We start from the raw sequence: 23,121 nt of genomic DNA, 5'->3' as shown, positions 1-23,121 counted from the left end.
TGTTTATTGCCTCATATTCAGTAGTAACTTTACAGATCTCCCCCTTGTATTTCAATAAGCTGTTTATTACCGCGCTCTGCTTTGCTTGCTCCGCATACTCATAGCCCCCCTCCCCACCTCACCCCGCTGTGACTGCTTCTCCATTTAAATGGTCATATGATTATAGGACTCCAAGTAGCGCAGTACCAATTCTGTGTTCCAACTGTGGCTTAGAGAATTGGGATGAAAGGGACTCTCAGTGTCCATTATTTATCATACTATCCAGTATTTCTGAGTGAAATAATTGGGCTCATCTCACCACCCCTCCTCACCCTCATTCCTTATGTCTCTCCTAGCACAGAGGGGATAATCCAGATGACTACAAAGTGCAGAGTCTGGAAAATTGGCTGCTCCAGCACCTCCTGCTGCTTCGTCCCACTCCCCATGCCCCGTCCTGCCTCCCTTTTAGAATGATAACCAACAGGTACACTCAAAATCCTGTGAAACTTAAGAAAAATCTTGTGTTTCAGGAAAAGATCCACAGAAGAAATTCTACTCAGTGGAATATTCCCTGAGACACTTTGCCTCTGGAGAAAAAAGGACTGTCTTGGTGCCCCCCAATTCTCTGAGAACAGACATGCAGAAAAGCTAAATGGCCCCAGTCTTACCCAACCCAGAAGAATCGAGACTGGATTCAGACCCAGGACTGACTCCAAGCCCCAGTCTTTATGCTTTGGCCCAAAGGAAACAAATGAATTAAGGCGTTGGGTCACAGAAAACTTCTGATAGCAAAATTTCTGAAATCTTTTGCCATGATTGGGAAATGGGTAGGCAGATGTTTAACAAAAGATGAGTTTTTGACTGCATGGATTAGTTGGTTCTGGCTGAAGGCAGGAAATAGATAACCTCCTACCACCCCATGCCACCCCCATCCAGGACAGCCTTCTCAGGAGTCCCTAGGATCTCTGTGTATCACAGCACTTTTTAAAATTAGTCGTTCAGCAAACCTTCACTGAGGCACTGTTAAGTACCCCTGGGCAGAGTCTCTCTGTCTTATATCTGAACTCATTCATTTACTCATCAGCTCATTCATAAACCTTCCCTAAATTTGTCTGCTGTACCTGTGATAAGCATTGGTCAGACCCTCCCTGTTCATGAGAACTCGGCATCTAGTGGGAGATGGGTGCAAACGAATGGGTGCTGAGCATGCAATGGGTAAAGAGGAGCCCTAAAGGTAGGCAGCCACCTCTGCCAGCAGGGTCCAGGAAGGTTTCAGAAGAGAAGGCAGGAAGAATGAGGAAGAGAGAGAGTAGAGGGAAAATGAAGGGATGAGGGCAAAAGAGCAGACACAAGTGCTGGAAGAGGGGAAGGGCATCTGCCTACCACATGAGAGGTCCAGGGTTCAAACCCAGGGCCTCCTGACCCGTGTGATGAGCTGGCCCATGCACAGTGCTGATGCACACAAGGAGTGCCTTGCCATACAGGGGTGTCCCCCACATAGGGGAGCCCCATGCACAAGGAGTGCACCCCATAAGGAGAGCCGCCCAGCACGGAGAAAGTGCAGCCTGCCCAGGAACGGTGCCACACACACGGAGCTGATGCAACAAGATGACGCAACAAAACGAGACACAGATTCTGGGTGTCGCTGACACAAATACAAGCAGACACAGAAGATCACGCAGCGAATAGACCCAGAGACCCAGAAAGCAGACAACTGGGGGAGGAAGGGAGGAGGAAAAAAAAAAATTTTTAAACAAGTGCTGGAAGAGTTTGAAATGATAACTAGCTAAATTAGAGCTTAGAATTCTGTGGTTTTAAAGAGATTCATATTTGGCTCTTTAGGTTTCCAGTTATGAGATGAGAGGAAAACAAAGGAAGCAGAGGTTAGGATGACCATGTGCCCTTAAATTCCAGCGTGATGAGGATGACAAACCTTTCTCTTTCTTCTCCTCACCCACCCAACACAGTCCATCTGACTCTGAACCTCTTTGGTCAACAGTATTCCTAAGAACCACCCTGGATAATCACTCGCATGTATAGCTTTTACCACACTTCCCTCCTCCCGCTTAACAGAAGCAGAGATGAGTTTCTGGGGAGAAATTTCACCCTGCATTAAATGTAGTCTTAAAAGGATAATGCAATTTGGCTCCACCTCCACCCTTCTGTATTATTGAATGCTAGAAAAGTTACCAAGGAAAGGACACTTATCACTCTTGCTTGAAAGCTTGAATCAGGTAATTTTACACATTCTTTTTAAATGATTGACACCACAAAAAGGCTGATTTAGCTCCCCCTTCTTTCTCTCCAGCACTAAAAGTGCTCCCTGCTAATCCAATTTATAGGAAATCTTCTCCCGTGAGCAGGAGAGCCTGTGGCTTTGCCCAAATAAGGCTGGCAGAAAGCCGATAGTCTCATTTATTAGTGCAGGTTCAGACCCCAAAAGGTTGTCTTGGCCTCGTGCCTGCTGAATTCACGCGGCAGCAGAGAGGGGTCTTTGTGTGCCCACAGGGATACTGATAATAGTCCCGGCTAACATTTATTGAGCACTTGTTCTGAATGTGGGATTTCAAATGGGTTATTATCTTGTTTAACTTTCCCAGCAGCCCAGGGACTGCACTCCTTGCAGTTCCTCGGTATATCCACTTACTCAGGAGCTTTGCATTTGTGGGGGGCTCCCACCTGAGCCTTTCTTCCCCCATATCCGCGTGGCCTGCTCCCTTGCCTTCTGCAGGTCTTTGTTCAAAAATCACCTACCTAGAGGCCATTGCTGACCAGCCTATTTAAAATTGCAGCCTTCCTCCATCTGAGCATTCCCGATCTCCCCTCCCTGCTTTGGTGTTATTGAATAATATCCTATATGTTTTCCTTACTTATTTGGTTCTTTGTCTTTCCTGGAGCATATAGACTCCATGAGGGCAAGAATTTCTGTCTGTTTTCAAAATGGATGATACTGGTTAAATAAAAAAAAAATGACCATAGTAGAATCCTAACCATTTTAGGGATTAGGAGAGACAAGTATACAGAGATTAGGTTACTTGCCTCAAGTTATACCGAAAACAAGTAGTGGGGTCCAATTAACCCAGCTCTTTACAACACTACAGTGCCAGCACTTGACCAAAATACAGAGCCTTCTCTAGAATGCTGGTTGTGCTAGGGAATAAGGAGGTAGAATTGCCTTCTCATCCCTTGATGTTCCCTTGCAGTCATCTCTTTAGTCTCCGAGTATAACAGGGACTCACTTTAATAGAAGGGGCATTTTCTAGCCCTATACTCTGCTCTAGGCACTGCTCACTAAGATCCCAAGTCATAAGGCACAGTCTCAGCTCTGCAGGAGTCCATTCCAGTTCACCACCGACACGGTATACTTAGCGTGAGCAGCCCTCCCATGTGCCACATGCTATGTTGGAAGCCGGGGATACAGAATCACTGAGACACATAGCTGACCTCCAGGAACCACAGTTTGGTGGCACGAAGGATCCGCAGTCTCTGTAACTCTGAAAGTCACAGGTGTTTGACATAGATTGATTGGGTAGTGTTTTTGCAGCCAATTTCTTGTACTAATTAGGTTCTACTACATCTCATAAATGGTGATACTGAAAGATGCATGGGCTTTGGAGCCCGATGAAAGAGTGTTTGAGTCTGGCCTCTTACTAGTTTATTAGTTACCTCATCAACCTCCCTGGATGTTGGAAGGGCCTAGCACAGTACCTGGGACCTGGTAGGTACTTAGTAGGTTGCTGCAATTCTTGCTTTTGTTATCCTCGTCTTTTTTTTTTTTAATTTCTCTCCCCTTCTCCCCCCACTCCCACCCCAGTTGTCTGTTGTGTCCATTTGCTCTGTGTTCTTCCTTTTGTCCGCTTCTGTTGTCAGTGGCACGGGAATCTGTGTTTCTTTTTGTTGCATCATCTTGCTGCATCAGTTCTTCATGTGTGCGGCGCCATTCCTGGGCAGGCTGCACTTTCTTTCCTGCTGGGCGGCTCTCCTTATGGGGCACACTCCTTACACATGGGGCTCCCCTATGCAGGGGACACCCCTGCGTGGCATGGCACTCCTTGTGCGCAGCAGCACTGCACATGGGCCAGCTCCACACGGGTCAAGGGGGCCTGGGGTTTGAACCGTGGACCTCTCATGTGGTAGATGGATGCCCTATCCACTGGGCCAAGTCCGCTTCCCGTCGTCATTTATTTTTACTGTTCAGTTTCCGAGTGGCGGTGAGTGGTGCATTCAGGGCCTACGGGTCGTAAGAAGAACCTAGTTTGGGTTTAAAAATCCACCCCAGATAATAACAACAGTTTGTATTTAATTAAAGCAAAATTATGTGTTAGTCCATGGGCTGAGCACTTTAGTTTATTCTCTTTTTTAACCCTCACAACAGCCCTGTGATTTACTGTTAATACCCATTTTACAGAAGAGTACGCTGAAGCCAGAGAAGGTATTAAGTAACTTGCCCAAGGTCAGGCAGCTGGCGAGTGTGCGGCTGACAGGCGAATTGATGCTAGAGCTTCAACTCTGCTCTGCTGCCCTAGGCAATCCAAGTGTGGACACTTAAAAGTTGACTGTCTCACCAGCAGCATTCTCAAGCCAGTCAGGGCCTGTACAAAAAGTACCAAAGCTGGAATCAAGAGGCTTGTATTTCAGTCCTAACTCTGCCACTGCTTCGGCTTCCTGGCCTTACCCATCCACCTCACCTCTCTGAGTCACGGTTTTCTCCTCTATAAAGTAAAGCGGTTGCCCTCCATGATGTGTGAGGCACTCCATGGCCTCTGATTCTGTGATGTGCCTCTCTTATTCAGCTTGCCATAGTTTGCACCTAGTCACTAGCATACTGTGTCTTTGGAATCAGGCAGCTCTCAGTTCAGATCCACCAGCTCTACCTTTTATGCGCTGCAGGAACCTTGGGCACATTCCTTAATCTCTCTGAGCCTCACTTTCCTTATCTGTAAAAGAAGGATAATATCACAATTTCATGGGGCTATTAGGGAGAGTAAATCGCATACACGCAGCCATCAGGGGCCCAGCAAGAAACAGACCCATCTGGATAGTTGAAGATAGCTTTCATGAAGGGATTGACTTATAGGGATGAGTGGAAAGAATTGAGGCTATCAACGGGGGACGCCGAGGTACCCAGAGACTAGCTGAAGCTGGTCTCCAGGCCAAAAGATGCAAAAGGACTAGAGAAAGCTGCCAGAAACCGGTCAGAACTAGGGCCATGGAGGATGACTGCCCGAGGGAAGCTGGAGCGGAAGAGGACATGGCCCCTGGTGGAACCCTGCAAAAGGGTGTAGGGAAGGAATGCTCTCTCTTCCCTCCACTCTGTCACTGGTGCTTCTAATCAGGAACCACCAGGCATCCCAGGTGATTCACTCTACAGGGATTAGTCGCCCAGGGCACAGAGCAGGGCAGAGAGTGGAGCCGAGAGTGAGCGAACGGGAAATCCACAGCAGCATCCTTGAGTGCCTGGCACATAGAGGCATGCCAGAAGTGTTAGTGCCTTTCCTCCCATGCTTAGGGAATGAAAAGTTAAGATGACAATGAGCTCTGCGTGGTTCACTATATAGTTTTCAGTGTGTCCTTTTTCTTTTGAGCACCTGAATGAGCGAATAATGGGAGAATGCATACTTGTGCCTCTCCTCTCGGCTCTCTCTAAGTTGGACATTGCAGGAAGCTTCTTGCCCTTTGAGCAGTCCATTAGCTCAGCATTCCGTCAGAGTAGTATTTGACCACAATTTCTCAGCCATCTGAACCAGTTCACCCTTCTTGGTAGGTGAATGAGACATCATCTTGTGCAGTCAAGCATCTAGCCAGACTGGTAGAGAGAAGCAGGCTCATTATTTGTGAAAAAATTAAAATCCCCATGCCTACAAGCTGGTCAGCAGGTCAGACTTCTATTCAGAGAGCTGTAGCGTTTTACGGTACTGGGTATAAAGTCCATGGGTCTTCAAACCCCAGGCAGGCCCTGCTGTGCCTTCCGGGGCTGTTGCATCTAGCTTTTCTAAGCATTATAGTATGTTCCTTTCTGTTCGGTGGCAAACTTAAGACCAAAATCTTGGTCTTCTAGTCATTGTTCTCCCTATACAACCCTAGAAAATACTTTTCTTCCTAAAAGAGACAGGTAGAGAATATTTAATAACTATCTTAACTACAGCAGCCAGAATTATTTAATTCAATATTTATTAGCTCCCTCTTTCTGATGGACTGGCTGTGAAAGATGATCTCCTCTCAGAGCAGTTCCTGTAGAAACTTGGTCTCCTGGTGATTTTCTGGTTGGGAAGAGAGACCACTGAGCCCTGAACATGACTTCTTCACTGGGCTTCTCTCATCACTTGTGTAAAATGGACGAAACCACTTACCTTCTATGGTTCTATAACTCTCTGGAAATCTGTCCAATCTGGAAAATAGTAAGTTTGTCCCAAGACAACAGCCTACAGTGCTTAGGAATTAAGTAACTCTTATGTTGCTTTAAGGCACGGTTTTTTTGTTTTGGTACTTTTCCTCAACTTATTATTTGCACGGCACTCTCTAGTAAGAGGAACTATTTGTAGACTGAGATTGACCAGGAAGTATCCCTCTCAAATGAGTCGAATAGACTAAGGGAAACTGAGGTAAGTTTATACTGATCAGAGGGAAATGGAGGAGAAAGAGAATAAAGCACAGGAGGAAATTTGGGGTTTTCAGGGATTTAAATCCTTGACTTTTTTCACTGCTTACTAGCTCTTTTACTCACAGCCAGTCGCTTAACCTTTCTGGACCTCTGTTTGCTAGGGCAATGGGGATATGGAGGCTTGGATTTGATAGGCTACTAAGGCTTTTTCTTTTCTTTCTTTTTTTTAAGATTTATTTTCATTTCTCTCTCCTTCCCCACTGTTGTCTGCTCTCTGTCCATTCACTGTGTGTTCTTCTGTATCCACTTGCATTATCTGGTGACACTGGGAAACAGCGTGTCTTTTTGTTACATCATCTTGCTACGTCAGCTATCCGTGTATGCGGCGCCACTCCCAGGCAGGCTGCACTTTTTTCACATGGGGTGGCTCTCCTTGCACAGCGCAGTCCTTGCGCGTGGGGCACCCCTACATGGGGCACCCCTGCATGGCACAGCACTCCTTACATGCAGCAGCACTGCGCGTGGACCAGCTCACCACACAGATTAGGAGGACCTGAGGATCAAACCCTGGACCCTCCATATGGTAGATGGACACTCTGTCAGTTGAGCCATGTCTTCTTCCAAAGGCTTTTTCTACCTTAATATTCTTTGAGTCCAAGAAAGACTAGGGAAATAGGCAGTGAGCACCTTCCACCCAGGAGAATCAAGCCATATTTGAGAAATGGGTCCCTGCCATTGCTGGACTAGAGATACAAAGCTTAAAAGTCACTTATCTCCAATCGACTTCAGGGAGCCACATCCTTTTGCTTTAAAAGTGGACGGAGAAATATGTAAAGAACTCATGCAAATCAGTAAGAAAAAGGCAGACAATCCAACAGAAAAATGAGTGAGAGAGTTGAACAGGTACTTCCCCAAAGAGGAAACCCAAATGGGCAGTTAACATATGAAAAGGCACTGGACTTCATTAATCATAAAAATGCAAATTAAAATCCATAATATCACTACCAGAATGTCGAAAATGGAAAAGGCGGGCAATATCAGTTATTGATATGGTGCAATCAGAGCTCAACTTGTGCTACTAGTTAGGGTATATATGGGAAGAGTCAATTGGTACTATCTTCAAAGCTGAACACATTCACACCCTATGACCCAGAAATTTCACTGTTAGTATGTATCCAACAGAAGTGCACATATATATGGCACAAAAAGACATGTTCAAAAGCTTGTAATTGCTTTCAAAACTGGAAACAACCCAAATGTCTATCAGCTATACAATGGATAAATCAAATAAGCTATGTTCATATAATAGACTATGATATAGCATTAATAATAAACTACAATATATGTATTAATATAGATGAATTTCATAAGCATATTAAACCAAAGAAGCCTGTTGTAAAGAGAGTGTATTCTGTGTGATTAAATTTATAAAGTTTGGAAACAAAGTTAAGCTGTGGTGTAAGAAGTAGGGATAGTAGTGAGATAATGGTTACCCTAGGGTGCATGTTTGACTGTGAGGGGGCAAGGAATTCCTGGGCATTGGTAATAATCTGTTTCTTTATAATAAGTGGTCTGGTTCCAAGGGTGGGGACACTTTGTTAAAATTCATCAAGCTATACATTTCAGCTTCTCATACTTTTCTGAATGTGTATTAGACTTCAATAAATAATTTTACTTATAAAAGTAAACAAACAACAACAAATAAAAGGGACTCTGCAGGTTTTGGTTAAAAAGTGTTTCCTAGCCACCAAAACCTTCATGTCCTTAGCCCCATCAGTCATGACCAAATGAATTCTGTCCAGGGAGGTGAACAGGAAGGGGGAAGCATTTCTCTCCAAGGGCCCTGAAACCGTTTTTGACCACCCCCCACCACAGGAGTTCTGGCCCCACCCTCCTTTGTGAACCCAACCCAGAACATACCACTTAATTTGAGAGAGGTGCCCAAAGCACCTCCATACTCTGGAGAGAAGGGGCCACAGTGTTATCTTCATCTCTAAATACCTAGTTGCTGGGCCATAGAAGTTGCCTGATACATACTTATTGAATGAGTGTGTGAGTGACCACCAGCCTTTCGGATGGTCCGAGCAGCCTTCAGTATTCTAGCCATCATTTCAAAACATTTAGCGAAGTCAGGGAAAGCTTCAGATAGATGAATTTCTATTTTTTTCTCTCTCTGGTAAACTCTCAGGAAGGAAAAATTAATAAAGGTAAAAAGTAGACTACAGAACCTTTTAATTTATGTGATCAAAAGTGAGTCCCAAGTAAACTCAGCAGGGAATGTAAAATTAAGTGGTTTTTAATAAACTCACCTTCTCTTGGTCTGTGCATGAGAAGAGAACTCTAGTGCTTCGAAGAAGAAAAGAGGAAAGTCGTGATTGTGAGGGTCATTTTCATAAATGCTTCAGAGGTGAGAGCCAGCATGCTCCTGGAACCTCCTGCCTTAGCAACCCGCGCAGTGCCCACTTCAGGACTCTCTGATTCAAAGCAGCAAAGCAGCAGAAACCACTAAAGGACTAAGGGACAGATCTTCATTTCACATCCTGGCCCTTGCAGTGCAGCTGGAGAGCTAAAGAAATGCAGACACAAGCCCGTGAGGACTCAGAGTGAAGGGAGAGAGCACATCCTGCCAGGTTGCTAGGAAGGAGTGGGAGGGAGTCCTGGCAGAGAAGTCTGGAAACTGCTGGCTGTGGTAACCTCTTTTGAGATTCACCATGCACATTGATCAAACCTTGTTAAACCTTAACCCACTGTGGTAGTTTGAGACTGCCTGTACCCCAGAAAATCCTGTTTTTGAACTTGGTCCATTCCTGTGGCTGCAAACCTATTGGAAGTAGGACCGTTTGAGTAGTTAAGGCGTGACCCAGACTGGGTCTTAATCCTCTTACTGGAGTCCTTTATAAACGGATGAATACAGAAAGAGGGAGCCACGGAGACAGAGAGAAACCCCTGGAAGCTGAGAGAGAAAGTCCTGGAAGCCAGAAGCTGAAATCAACAGAACACAGAAGCCAAGAGAAAGCCCCAAAACAGGAAGCTGTGAGCACCAGAAGCCAGAGGGAGGCAGAGCGAGAGCCCCAGCACATGCCTTTCCCTGGGAAAGAGGAGACAAGGATCACCACCAGCCAGTCTTCAGGGGAGAAAAAACATTGCCTGATGAAGCCTTGCTCTGAACATTTTTTTCAGCCTCAAACTGTACGTGTTTAAACTAATAAATCCCCATTGTAAAAGCCAACTTATTTCTGGTATATTACCTTGGCAGCTGTGTTAGTCAGCCAAAGGGGTGCTGATGCAAAATACCAGAAATTGGTTGTTTTTTATAAAGGGTATTTATTTAGGGTAGAAGCTTACAGTTACCAGGCCATAAAGCATAAATTGCTTCCCTCACCAATGTCTTTTGCCACATGTTGGAACAAGATGACTGCCAAAGTCTACCAGGGTTGAGGCTTCCTGAGTTCCTCTCTTCCCAGGGCTTGCTTGTCTCCTGGCTCAGGATTCTCTATTCCAGGGCTTGCTTCTCTTTCCTCACAACCAAGCTCCGCTGTGTGCTTACTTTCCACGGCTCCAGCTCAAAACTCCAGCACCAAAACTCCAACATCAAAACTCCAACTCTGTCCTTTGCCATGTCTTTTATCTGTGAGTCCCCACCTGGGGACTCAGCATCCTACAGGCATGGTCCAATCAAAGCCCTAATCATAATTTAATCATGCCCAAGTACAGAACAGTTTACAAACATATTCCAATGTGTATTTTTGGAATTCATGAACCATATCAAACTGCTACAGCAGCTTTTAGCAAAGAAAAACACCCACCATCTTCCAAACTTATTTATGTTTTTCTCAACACCTATTAGCATCCTGCAGAATGCCATGCAACACACTGTGGGAAGCATTGAGTTTAGGAATAAAAGGTTTAATCTATAATCTGGTCTAAAGGAGTCACTTAGCCAGCTTGAACCTCATTTTCTCCTCCTGAATTAAGGAAGCACATGGTTCTGAATTGCAAATCCATTCTAGGCATATTCTTTAGCTTGACTAAAAAATGAAATCAGGGTGCTGAGAGAGAGAGAGAGGAAGGAGGAAAGGGCAAGAAAGGAAAGTAGAAGGAAAGGGAAGAAGGAAATAGTGGTAGAACCTCCTCTTAAATAGATGGTTTCCAGAGTACAGATGGAGGCATTCCCTTTGTTGAAAAAATTTTAAGGGGTTCTCTTTGCCTGCAAGAGGTGGAAATGCACATTCTGAGAAGTTAGGTGAATGGACTCAAATGCAGATGGAGAACCTCCCAAACTTCCATTAGGGACAGTGGGCATAAATTAGCTCATATACAACATCCTGATTTAAGTCTTTCTTGACTCTGGGTAGTCACCCATGCTCACTTATACTGGGTCTTGCCCTGTCCTGTACATACAGCTTCATTCTCACATGGGAATATCCTCAGGGAAGCCCTACCTTTCCTGACCTTATATAAGGAGAACACAACTTGCACAAGGAGACTTGATCTCCTCCTAGGTTTTCACACTGGCAATCTGGTTATGGTCCATGTTTTTTTTGCAAAATTCATCAATTATTTACTCTTCCTTTAGAAGCTACCTGATAAGTTTTGGCTTCTGGCCATTGATTCAACTAGGTCTAGGCATACATAGTTATGGGAGTATACACACAGACATACAATCACAAGCAGGGATATATATGGATGCATGCACACACACACATGCTGTGTGCATGGATGTAACATGGCATGACTGAAAGGCCACAGGTCAAAGAGTGCGGCTAATTTGGCACTCACTAGCCATTTATGAGCCTTAGTTTCTTAATCTGTAAAATGGGAATATTTCCATCTACCGTGCAGGTTTATCATAAGAATTGTAGGTCATCTAAAAAATACCTTTTTTCTAATATATAGCATTTGCTTGATAAATGGTAGGTATTTTTAGTTTCTTAGTTTCTTAACCATTTTACAGTTGCAATGGCAAAAATCAATATCTGGCTCATAAAGAAAACAACGTTATTTTCTCTCTCTTCTCTACATAGACATTTAGCATTCTCTCCCTGCCATTTTGGCTACTGAACTATTCCTACATGGTCAACCTGGGGAAAAGAAACACTGGCCTGTGTTGCACAGATGAAACGCCTACCTCTGGACCAGATGTTCACAGGAGAAGCCTTTGATTATTTATTTATTCATTTATTTATTTAGTGTTGTTCTCTTGCACTCCCAGCACAACAGCTGAAGGTCCAATACAGCCTGCCTCCTGCATCCCAGCAGGCTCCATCGAGAGTCCCTGTCAAATTGAAGGCACAGTGCCCCTCTTCAGAGCACTGGCCTCCTGGGCAAAGCGCTCCCTCCCTGCTCCCAGACCCCAGCTACAAGTCTAGAATGGATGAATCACACAACAGCAAATGCCAGGCAAAGGCCAAAGTCAAGCTTTTTGGCACCACCTTTCCCCTGACAGCAGGAAAACAGTGACTTGAGGCATGCATTCCAAAGTCTAATCTGCGTTGTTTCAGCTTGAAAGGGTCCAATTTCAGATGAAGCCATTTTCATTTTTTTAACCACTGTTTACTTACAAAGCTTGTTCCCATTTTGCATGCATGCTTATAATTCGTCTTAACTCTAGTGGGAATTAAGCAAGTTCAGTGAGTGATAATTAGGCACCTTAATGAGGAAATGTATAGTTTCTCTAACTTTTATTAAGTTTTTATGTACCACTTCATATTTTCAAAGCCCTTTACAATCATTGATTAGGATATTGCCCCAGCACCAAAAGAGTGAGGTCAATAAATAAGGTTTATTTCTCTTACAAATATTTTTTAGCTATTTTCAATATGACTTGAATGCAAATGCCTAACCTATGAAGGAACAGGCAGATTCTCTTCAAGGCTTGTTATATTTAATAGTCTAAAAAGACTCCTTAGCTGCTTAAGAACATAATTTATGTATATAATTTTCCTTGTGGTAAATTTTCTTTCCTTTTTTTTTTTTTAATTTTTTTTTCTTCCCGTAGTAGTAAGAGCTGCCACTTGCAGTAACCCCGAGGACCTCATAATCATGTTGGTTGGTAACCCCAAATCCTGACTATTGACAGAAGAGTGGGAAGGAAATATTTCAAGTGTCCTGTGCATTCTATACTCTCAAGAGGCTTTAAGAAATGGAAAGTATAAATTTAGAAACAGTTCTCAATCTAGCAATACTGAATGCTGTTCACACCATCCCAGATATTTCTTAAGGTACAATTTTCCAGGAAACAGATGTGGCTCAACCATTTGGGCTCCCATTCACCATATAGGAGGTCCAGGGTTCAATGCCCAGGGCCTCCTGGTGAGGGCAAGCTGGCCCAGGTGGAGTGCTGGCCCACATGGAGAGCTGACCCAGCAAGATGACCCAACAAGAGACACAGAGGAGAGAAAATAAGAAGACACAGTAGAACAGAGAGTTGAGGTGGTGCAAGAGAGTAATCGCCTCTCTCCCACTCTGGAAGGTCCCAGGATTGGTTCCTGGAACCTCCTAATGAAAATATAAGGAGACATAGAGGAACACACAGCGAAAGGACAAAGAGAGCAGACAACGGGGAGACCAAAGGGAGAAATAAATAAAAATCTTAAAAAAAAAAAAAATACAGTTTTCCCTCCTCACAATCATCTTGGAGTTATGTGGGATTATCCCCATATTACAAATAAAGAACTGAGGTTCAGAAGTCCAGTGACTTTTTTCAAGAGTCACATTGCTAATATGTGGTAAGATCAGGACTTGGACCCAAGACTCATGTTTCTTCATTCACTAGTTTGTACTTTACATTCAGCCTCCCCTTTTGTGGTAGCTACAGAAATGCCTCTCGTTCATACTGCTGTATCAAGATGAGAACACAAGGATATTTTGTTGTTTGATAACCTGTGGTTAATTATCGATTTATGAGCAAAGACAAATGTTTTCATCCATCCAGGACAACTTTACGCAGACTCTTTTTTTTTTTAATTTTTGGCGGGGAGAAGGAGGAGAAATGGATCATTACCCTTTAAGGTCTGCTGTTCAAATGTGGAAAATATTTTCTTCCTGATAGAGGATCATAGCAGCCTGTTCCGTGGAAACCTCTGGCCTGAGGGGAGAAGCCTGCCTGACTTGACCGTCACTCTTCCCGCCCATCAGTTAAATAAATCTTCATCCTGTAGGTTTCAGTTTAGACATCATTTATTTCAGGAAGCTTTTCCCTAATCTTCCCCCTATATCAGGCCATGATAGGTTTCCCTGTGCCCCAGCTCCCATTCTTCTTCTCCCATCTCTCATTTATCACAGTGCTTTCCCTTGCTTACCAGTGTGTTTTCTTGCTTTCTAGCCTTCTTTCTCTAGTAGATCTTGGAAGACAAGGACTTTGTTTTGCAAACTGCTGAGGCTTCAGTTAACCCAATGAATTGGACCATAGAAGCTGCTCAGAAAATATCTGTAAATTGAGTTATAGAATAAAAGATTTTTGGAAGCAGAACCCATGATCAAAGGCCAGGCAGGCTCCCTGATGGTCCGTTTGGCATGTCAAGTGCAGCTCACGGGTGGCCAATCTGTGAGGCCAGAGAGCCCTGGTTCCCGCAAGCTCATGACAGCCCGTGTTGGCCAAGTCCGTGTTTGGCCTTCATGTACAGCACAGTCCAAGTATGAAGGAAAGCCGTTCTGTAGGCCCTGCTGGCATGAAAAGCACACCATCTCATGAGTTCAGAAAAAATTTGACCCTTTTCCTGACAGGGCAGTGGGAAGCACTTGTCAGCTCTGTGACCTGGGAGAGTCCCTTTACTTTTTGGTGCCTCAGTTTCCATATCTGTGCAATGGGGATAATATCTGCCCTGTCTTCTTCCCAAGGACATTGTGTAATCAGAGGAGACGATGAGTGCAGAACTCTCAATATGAGAGTGAAGTTTATAAATATTTTGACATGTTTGCTTATGGTTTTGTTTGTTTGTGACTCTGATTCTTGGTTGACTTGGGGAACAGAAAATGGTATATTTAGTAAACATTCTGGGATTCCAAAGAGAAAATCAACCTGAGTATTGGCTCATCAAGTTTGCAAAGGGACAGGCTCAGGTGGCTGTGCAGCTTGGGCCACTGGGCCAGTTTTGCTGGAAGGAATGTTGCAATGAAAGAACAGAAAAATGAATTGTGGCAAGATTCAGATGGACCTTGCCTAAGGAATCGGGGCTTGTTCTTTAGACCATCCTGGTAAGTAAGAGACCCCCTTTTCCACTGGACTGGCGAACTGTGCTGAATCACATCTGCCATGTAGGACTGGTCAGGTCTTGACACCATTTTAAAAAGCAGTGTTTTCAATTTACTCTTCTAAAATAGATTGTTGTGGTCACTCCCATCACTCCCTGCCTCAAAATCCTTTACTAACTTGCACTTTTCCTCAGCAAGACTGCTCAGTGTGTCACACAGGGGTGACGGATAAATCAGAATAGTGATTCCCTCCACCAGATACCCCGATCATCAGCTATTCGGGCCACAAGCAGCTTCCTTTGTATCCCCCAGTGGGTTCGAAGAATATTATTTTCTATGTAGGAAATGGCCTGAAAATGGCTGGAAAGCCCCTCTTTGGCATCCCTTGAAAGCCTTTCTTGATTGATTCCCTGCTCCCCTATTCAACCTCACATACTCGCATTCACCCCAAAGGATTCTTTCCAGTTGACCAGCTGTCATACACAGTAGTTCTCATTCTCACCTAGGCCAGTCTTGCCATGCCATCTTCTTCCTCCACGTCTTAGTCCATTAGTTTCCTAGACCTAATCCTAGCCCAGGCCAACCTAGACCTTCCTCCTCTGTGTTCCTTAGTAAGCAATGCACATCTCAATGTTTGCAGTTATCACACTGAATCTTAATGGTTTGCCTATCCCAAAGACTTAACTCACCTTTGTGTCTCCACAAAAGGGCATGGCAAAGAGTGAACATTATATCATCCAGTAAATACAGACTGAATTATTATTATTTTTAATAAAACCCATGGAATTGGGGAAAATAAGGAGGAAAAGCAAGTACAAGTCTATTTCAGTTAGTTCACACGTAGTAGTTGCTCAACAAATAACTGTTGAATAAAAGAATAGATGTAAAAGTTGTTGTAAAAGTAGCATCCATGAGACTCAGTGATGGCTTGAGTGTAAGAGACAAGGAAGATGGAGTAGTTAAAAATGTTTCAGGATAAGTAGGGCCCCTCTACAAGCAATCCCTGGACAACGGCTGAGCCTGTATTCTAGGGAAGCTCTCACACATGTTCCCAGTGAGACAAGAATTGAGATTAGGGTGTTTATCACACCATTGTGTATAATAGGAAAAACATTGGAAACAATCGAGATGTCCTTCACTTGAGGAATGGGTTAATAAATTGTGGTATTATTTAATAAGTAAGGTAATCACAATGAATAAACTAAATATAGGAATATTAATACTGTTAAATCTGTAAAACATAACATTGGGTGAAAAGGCAAGTTGCAGTAGGAAATGCACAATGTAAAGCACACTGAAGACCCTGTCTATTGTTCACTAACACATGTACAGGGAATAAAAATATAAATGTGGAAATGAAACACACCCACGACAGGAGAGTGGCTGTCTCTGTGGAGGGAAAGGGTAGAATGAGATGGGGAACTTTGACTTATCTGTAACATCTTATTATATTTTTATTCCCTATACATATTACCAAATATGGTAATATATTAGCATTTATTAAATCTGATGGGTGTTTGTCTCTGTGCTTTTCGACTGACTTCAAGTAGTTTATAATTTTTAAAATTTTAAAAGTACACCAAGGTAGGGTAACTTGGGGAATGGTCCTGCATTTCTGCATTTTGGCATCTGTTCCAGGCACCCCCATTTCAACTAGACTGGCAAACTGTGCTCAATCACATCTGCCACTTAGGACTGGTCAAGTCTTACCACCATTTAAAAGCACCAATCCTATTTTTCATAATGTAATTTTAAAAAATAAATAAATAATTAAAAGAAAAAGAAAAAAAAAAAAAAAAGGGCTCCTGGCCGGGGGGTCACTGTTCTGGGCCCTGGGAGAGCAGCGGCAATCCTCCAGGTGCAACGGCAAGAACCAGGAAGGAAGGAGGGCCCAACAGTGGGCTCATGATACTAATGGTTACACTTTTGAGCCTATACACCTGCAATAAGAACAAGGCCTAGAGTAGCATTGTGCCTGGGGGTTTCCTCCTGACAGCCTGCATGTTACTCAAATGTGGCCACTCTCACAGCCAAACTCAGCGTGTAGATGCGATGCATTCCCCCCAGCGTGGGACACGACACCCAGGGATGAGCCTCCCTAGCACCGAGGGATCACTACCACATACCAGCTGAAGAAGCAACTATAAAATGACCTTGAATTAAAGATTCAATGCGGAACAGCAGAATATACCTGTCTACATATAATAACATGACTTCGGGAAGCTGTTTGACCTAATGTAAGGGGGAAATGGAAAGGAGAAATGAGATTATAAGGCTGTGAGTCTCTAAAAAAGAGTCTGGAGGTTGTCAGAAGGAATACCCCTATGTACAACTGAACAGAGTCTAAGAGACAGATAAGGTAGATACAACCCCAGGTATTGGTTCTTTTGAGGGATAAAGAGACCCACGGGTTCTATGGTCATGGCAGAAGGGGTTCACTGCCATGACAGATAGCCCTTCTTTGGACCTGGTGTTTCTGCGTGATGGAATTGGACTCAGAGGGGATCTCTCTTCACAAGACTTGCATGCTACTTTATTGGAATTGTAGTCGGTGCTGGGTTTAAGATATATGTAGGGGATTTGAATCTCTGGACTGATAATATGACACCCAGGCCCAGAGCCTCAACAGACTTCAGCTCCTACACTTTGATTTATTGGACTTACTCCACTCAGCTAACATGGAGTTAAAGAAGGTCAACCACCACAACATGGAGCCTAGAGTGTCTACAACTGGAAGCAGGAGGAGTGCATCCAGTACCCATGTGGAATCTAAGCCCTCACTTGACATAGGTGTGCAATGGACACAACCAATCCAATGTCCACAGAGAAAATGTGGAATGGGTGTGGGAACGGTAGCCATGGTGGCTGCTGGGTGTGGGGAACGGGAGGAAGAGATGAGATGTGGAGGCGTTTTCGGGACGTGGAGTTGTCCTGGATAGTGCTTCACGGACAATTACGGGACATTATAGATCCCCCCAGGGCCCACTGGATGGAACGTGAGAGAGTCTGGGCTATGATGTGGACCATTGACTATGGGGTGCAGTGATGCTCAGAGATGAACTTACCAGGTGCAATGGATGTGTCATGATGATGGGAGAGAGTGTTGCTGTGGGGAGAGTGGGGGGCGGGGGCGGTGGGGTTGAATGGGACCTCATATTTTTCATAATGTAATTTTTAAAAATAAATAAATAATTTAAAAAAAAAAAAAAAAAAAAAAGCACCAATCCTCAGCTCAGTCTCCAGAGACTGATAGTAGGGCTTGAGCTGACCTCTAGAGTCTTCAAAACGTACATTGCTGTCTTTCTTCAGCATTTATAACTTCCACCAGCTGCCATTTTTTCTATTAATACATATTGGAGCAGCTCTCCAACCTAATAAGAATTCATTTCTGCAGTGAGATTTAAAGAAATTCCCTTTCACGTTTGACTAGAATCTATTTGCTTGACACTGTCACTATATTCTCCTGGTTTACAACTTTGTAAATTTTTCTTTTCTTTCTCCCCAAAGGAAGCAATCAGTTTGTGGTGAATTTTACACTTTCTGGAAGTATTTCCATATTTCCATATTTGGGGGACAGTCTCAGCAGGTGCTGGAGCTAGCTTGCGCTGGGCCACGAGGGCCGATTGTGAGCCGCCCTTCCTAGCTCAGTGCTGAGTGACGTCACAGTGTCGCTTGAAATCAGCCGTGATGGGAGTATGTACCCCAAGGAAATAAATACTACAAGTCAGGCTGTTTTTGTTTTTGTTTCTCCCCAGGAAAGCTGGATGTTAAACATTTACCAGCCTTAAAACCTTGGGAGCAAGACAGTTTTCTGAGTTGTGCAGGGCAAGTACATTTTCCTCATTTTACACAAGCAGAAGCCAAGTCAAAAAAAAAAAGGAAGGAGCCGTGGCCTGAGGTACACTACTTCAGAGGGGCACTGCTGGGATTCTGGTGCCTGTTGTGGTAGAAGAATCAAGAACTTGGGAGTCAGACAGTTAAAGTTTGAGTCTTGATGTAGATACTTTTGAGCTGTGACTTGGACAAGTGTCTGCCTTCACCTTTCTGGGCCTGAGTTTTCCACTTATAAAATCAAGGTGACAATCTCTTAAGAACAGAGAGATTGCAAGCAGTAAGTGAACTATGTACCAAAACAAACAAACAAAAACTAGAAAAGAACCAAGATAGACAACAGATGATGTAATTTGTCCTTCTGGCTTACAAGTTCAGGTATCTTTATATTCCACCATCCTTTCCATAACCATGTTTTTAAAATTTCACCTCTGTCTGCCCAAATACCCTTACTATAACCATTAAATATTCCTTCAATTCTGTGCCACTGGAATAAGTATAAAATCTTGGAGTTGACATTTCTGTGTGATTTGGGGAAATCGTTTTCTTTGCTACAGTTCTAGATATGTGTGAACTAGGTATCAACTAAGATCATTTTTCAGTTGCCTGGAGTTTTTTCCACTAGCCATCTGCTGAGTTAAGCATCTTGAGCAGGATTGATCTGTGGGTGCTAGACTTCCATCCACCAAGTTAATCGCTGTGGCTTGCATGGAAATCCCTTTTGGCATTTGGTGTACTCTGCTTTCTCTGCTTGAACTGACCTGATGGTCCAGACAACTGCTTCTGAGACATTCAGAGAAGCAAAAATATGCTTTTCTTTTTATACGTTAATTAATATATCTTTTACCTGGGTAATACATTTGGTTGTCTTAACATTTTTTCAAAATGCGAAAGGATATACAGTGGATATTTTCTTCCCTCTGGCATCTCTCATTCATTCACCCAGGTCTTCCCCGAAAAACTAACGCAAAAAGAAGGTGGCTAGAAGGAGGAAGATAATTATTATTTGATATTAGTTTCTTACAAACGCAGAAGCTTTTGGAGCTCATCTTAAAGACCCAAAATAAGCACTTCCTTCACCATAGGTCTGAAATATTTTGATTTGGGTGGACCAAAGAAGACCCTACCTGGAATCATAAACTTCAAGAGGAGTCCAGGTGGCTTGTTAGTAATTGTAAAGCAAATTGGCAGAGTTAGTCAAAATAAAGTCATAGAGGAGTTGCTTTTTGCCTGTGAAAAGAAATGGTAAATGTTGTACAAATACCATCTGTCATTGGTTGTCTTATCTGGGTGGAGGGGTAATAGGAAGGAATCTAATGCTTTTAAGCAGTGTACTATGTATCAGGTACAGTGCAAGACTCCTTTGCCCATTGCATTCAATCCACACTACAGCCCCTTGAGGCCTGTACTAGTGTTGTCTGTATGATGAGGAAGTTTTAGAAAGAAGTTTTAAAGTCTTCTACCAACTAATTGGATGATCCTGCAGTTGAGCCTAGCCATCTTCATGTCCAAAGCTTGTAATGACTCACTAGAGAAACTTTTAGAGGGAAGACTTTTGTGCAGTGGTACTTGGGCCTTTTTTGGGGACAGAACACAGTCCCTGAAGGGTTGTGGCTGTTTTACACAGATGTGCTATCACCCTGCCTTACTCTTGTTTTCACTCCTCTATCCAATCCTTTTGCCCAGGGGTGATCCTGCTCCTTCTGGATAAGCTGCGAAAGATGAAATGGGAGCAGATGTGGAGGCTGACTGCAGAGAGGGAGCTAATGGGCATGCTTTCGACATCCTTAGCTGACCAGGTGAGTGGCCAGGTTAGAGGGTAAGGTTATTCCAGAGTGCGCTAGTACTGTTTCCTAGATAAACTTAAAATTAGATGGATCTGCAGAGCCTGCAGAGCTCAGTGGTTGAGCACTTGCTTTGCAAATATGCGATCCCAGGTTCAATCCTCTGGACCTCCTAAACAAAAAAGAAGAAGAAAAGTAGATTGGCCTGAATTATTTTCAACTTATTTGACACTAATAAGAAAAAAAATTAAAAAATTTAAAAAAGAACAAAAATAGAAAAAAACAAAAAAGAAAAAATTTTTTAAAAATTAAAAAAATTATTTGAGTCTGTACACTTGGGCAGATCTGCCTGGTATTTGCCAGTCTAAAACAACAGCTTAACTCATCATTTCATTCCCTCTGCTCACACATTCGTTGTTTCAGCAAACTTTCACTGACACTTGCTTATGCCAGTGACTGTGTGCAGAAATAGGACCATGTAGATAAATGAAGGACATAGTCCTTGACCTTAGAGAGATCATAGTTTATTGAAACAGAGCCATAAGTAGATGGTAATTTGCTAAAAGTGGAAGCTGTTGTCTTCTTTGGCAAAGTGGAAGGCACTAGTGCCGGCTCGCTAAAATCCTGGAAGGCCACTGCATGTTTCTTTGCCATGATTTAATTTGCCTTTCTGGCAAATAGAGTCTTAAGGCAAAGCTTATACTTAAGGGAACATGCATTTGAATAGGAAGGATAAATTGCCTGGCTCAAGATACTACCTTTTAGTTCAGGCAATCTGAAAAAGTCCTCTAACTCCACCAATGTATTAACAGAAATTAATTTTTAAAAACCCATTTCTCATTTCAGCTAGAAAATGCAGGGGCCCATACCTTGGCCTTAAATCTATCAGGTTGACTCATTTAGATTTTGATTTTTCTGTAGTGTAGGAGGCCGTCTTGAAATGCAAAGTCTATTTCTCTGGGTTCTCTGCATTTTATCATTTCCTTTTCATCCAAAGAGCAAACTTAGTTTCCATGGTTCTTCCTTTTTTTTTTTTTTCCCTCTTTTGCACCATGATCAACTGCCTGCTTCCTCCAACCTTTTCTTTATTGCCAAAAAAATCTCTGTAGGGTTACCTTACTTTTTATTTATTTATTTTTTTAGAATTGTTATTATTCAGTATTTCCCAAGCAGCCAGAAACTAATTTCCTTCTTCAAACATGAGCTATGATATAATAAATACGTAAAAAATTTCCTAGGTGGCTGTTTTAAATCTGAAGGGAAAATTGACCTCCATCATTATATTGTAAGTCTGGTCACATGACTTGAGTATGTCCCCAAAAGCTAGCAATTGTGCATCCATGTCCAGTGAGGATAGTTTATTCAGCCATCTCCTGCCATGAAGGCCCAAGATTCACCTCTGGGCACTGCCCATCAGCTGCCAGTTAATAAGTATGGCCTGGTGATAGGGCTTGCAGAAAAGAGCCCCAAAGAGGTAAAGCTCCCTTACACAAGTCAGAGTTGCATTTGGAAATCAAGAGCTTATTCTGGGCGCCCTGCCCTGCAGGAGTCCAAAGAACATCCATCACCAAGTCCACAGAAAGCTCCAGGAAGAGTTGCTCAGACTGAGGCCCTACTATTTGTCTCAGCCCTCTGAATGAGCAGAGCTCCTTGTGATCATGCTGTTTCCTCTCCAGGAGGCTCAAGATGAATAATACAGGGCTCCTCAATGAGGTCGAAAGAGGGAAGGGAAAGATACTTCGTTTATTATATGCCATCTAGAGTAGCAAGGACGTTCCCTGTCTGCCCCACGGAAGCTCACTGGATGATGCTTTATGAGGCCAACACCATCAACAGAAGCCCTTTCAGAGGAGGTGCAGTACTTTGAGAGCCAAAATCATAAGCTGAACCCAACTGACTATTTTGACTGTGTCTTTGGCTTCTCTTCCCCAGGATATTTTCAATGCCGTCATCAAACAGAACCCCTTCCTCGTGTATCAGCTCCCATGCTTCTGGAACGTGCAGCTCTCGGACCACACCCGCTCTGAACAGTGCTACAGAGACGTGTCTGATCTGAAGGTAGAGTAAAGACGGCCGCGTGGGTGCTGGCACATCCCTGGAGAAAAAATCAGAGGCCCTGCGGTGGAGAGAGAAGCTAGATTGGTACTCTTCAGAATGGCTGTGAGCTCTGTGTGCAGTGTGGTGGGAGAGATAAGGGTGCAGGCCAGCAGAAAACTGTGCTTTTCTTCTTTGTTTTTCTTTCCTGTTTGGGCTTCCTGGAAAGCAGGGTAGCTGGCTGGTATGGTTATCCTTCTTGCCACCTGCCGCCAGCTGTTTCGTCAGCTCCCAACATCCATTCATTTAATTCAGACAAAAGCGTGTATTGAGGGCCTACTCTGCGCCAGGTGCTGGAGATGTGAGGGTAAATAACTTAGCTCCTACTGTCAAGTGATTCATAGCTTAACAGAGGAGAGGAACATGTAAGGAGAGAAGTGTAAAAAATATGACAGGTGCTGTGGTAGATGTGGGAGAGGGAGGACCAGACATAAAGGTCTCATTCTACCTTAGAAAGAAGGGACAGTGACAGAAAGCCTTCCTCATTGTCTCTAGACACACACACAGTGCCAGCCCTGGCAGATGAAGCAGGCAGGTCATATCAGTTACTTACTGCCATAAATGCTGCCTAACAGATTCCTCCCATAGTGGCTTCTATCAGCCACCGATTATTGAGCTGATGAGCCCACAGATTGGCTG

At 43.5% G+C, this 23,121-nt stretch overlaps 1 protein-coding gene across 3 annotated transcripts in view; it reads left to right on the top strand.

Moving 5' to 3' along the window:
* The window catches only part of LARGE1 (LARGE xylosyl- and glucuronyltransferase 1), a 588,869-nt gene that overhangs the window by 479,563 nt on the left and 86,185 nt on the right, over window positions 1–23,121 (top strand). For all 3 annotated transcript variants that reach the window (XM_058308687.2, XM_058308686.2, XM_058308685.2), the window contains exons 8-9: window positions 20,291–20,403; window positions 22,321–22,446. In XM_058308687.2, the coding sequence (XP_058164670.1) occupies window positions 20,291–20,403; window positions 22,321–22,446 (239 nt within the window). The remainder of the gene's footprint in view (window positions 1–20,290; window positions 20,404–22,320; window positions 22,447–23,121) is intronic.

The sequence above is a fragment of the Dasypus novemcinctus genome, chromosome 12, assembly GCF_030445035.2.
Source record: "Dasypus novemcinctus isolate mDasNov1 chromosome 12, mDasNov1.1.hap2, whole genome shotgun sequence".
Taxonomy (NCBI): domain Eukaryota; kingdom Metazoa; phylum Chordata; class Mammalia; order Cingulata; family Dasypodidae; genus Dasypus; species Dasypus novemcinctus.
The sequence above is the reverse complement of the archived record's forward strand: the minus strand, read 5'-3'. Positions and strand labels throughout refer to the sequence as shown.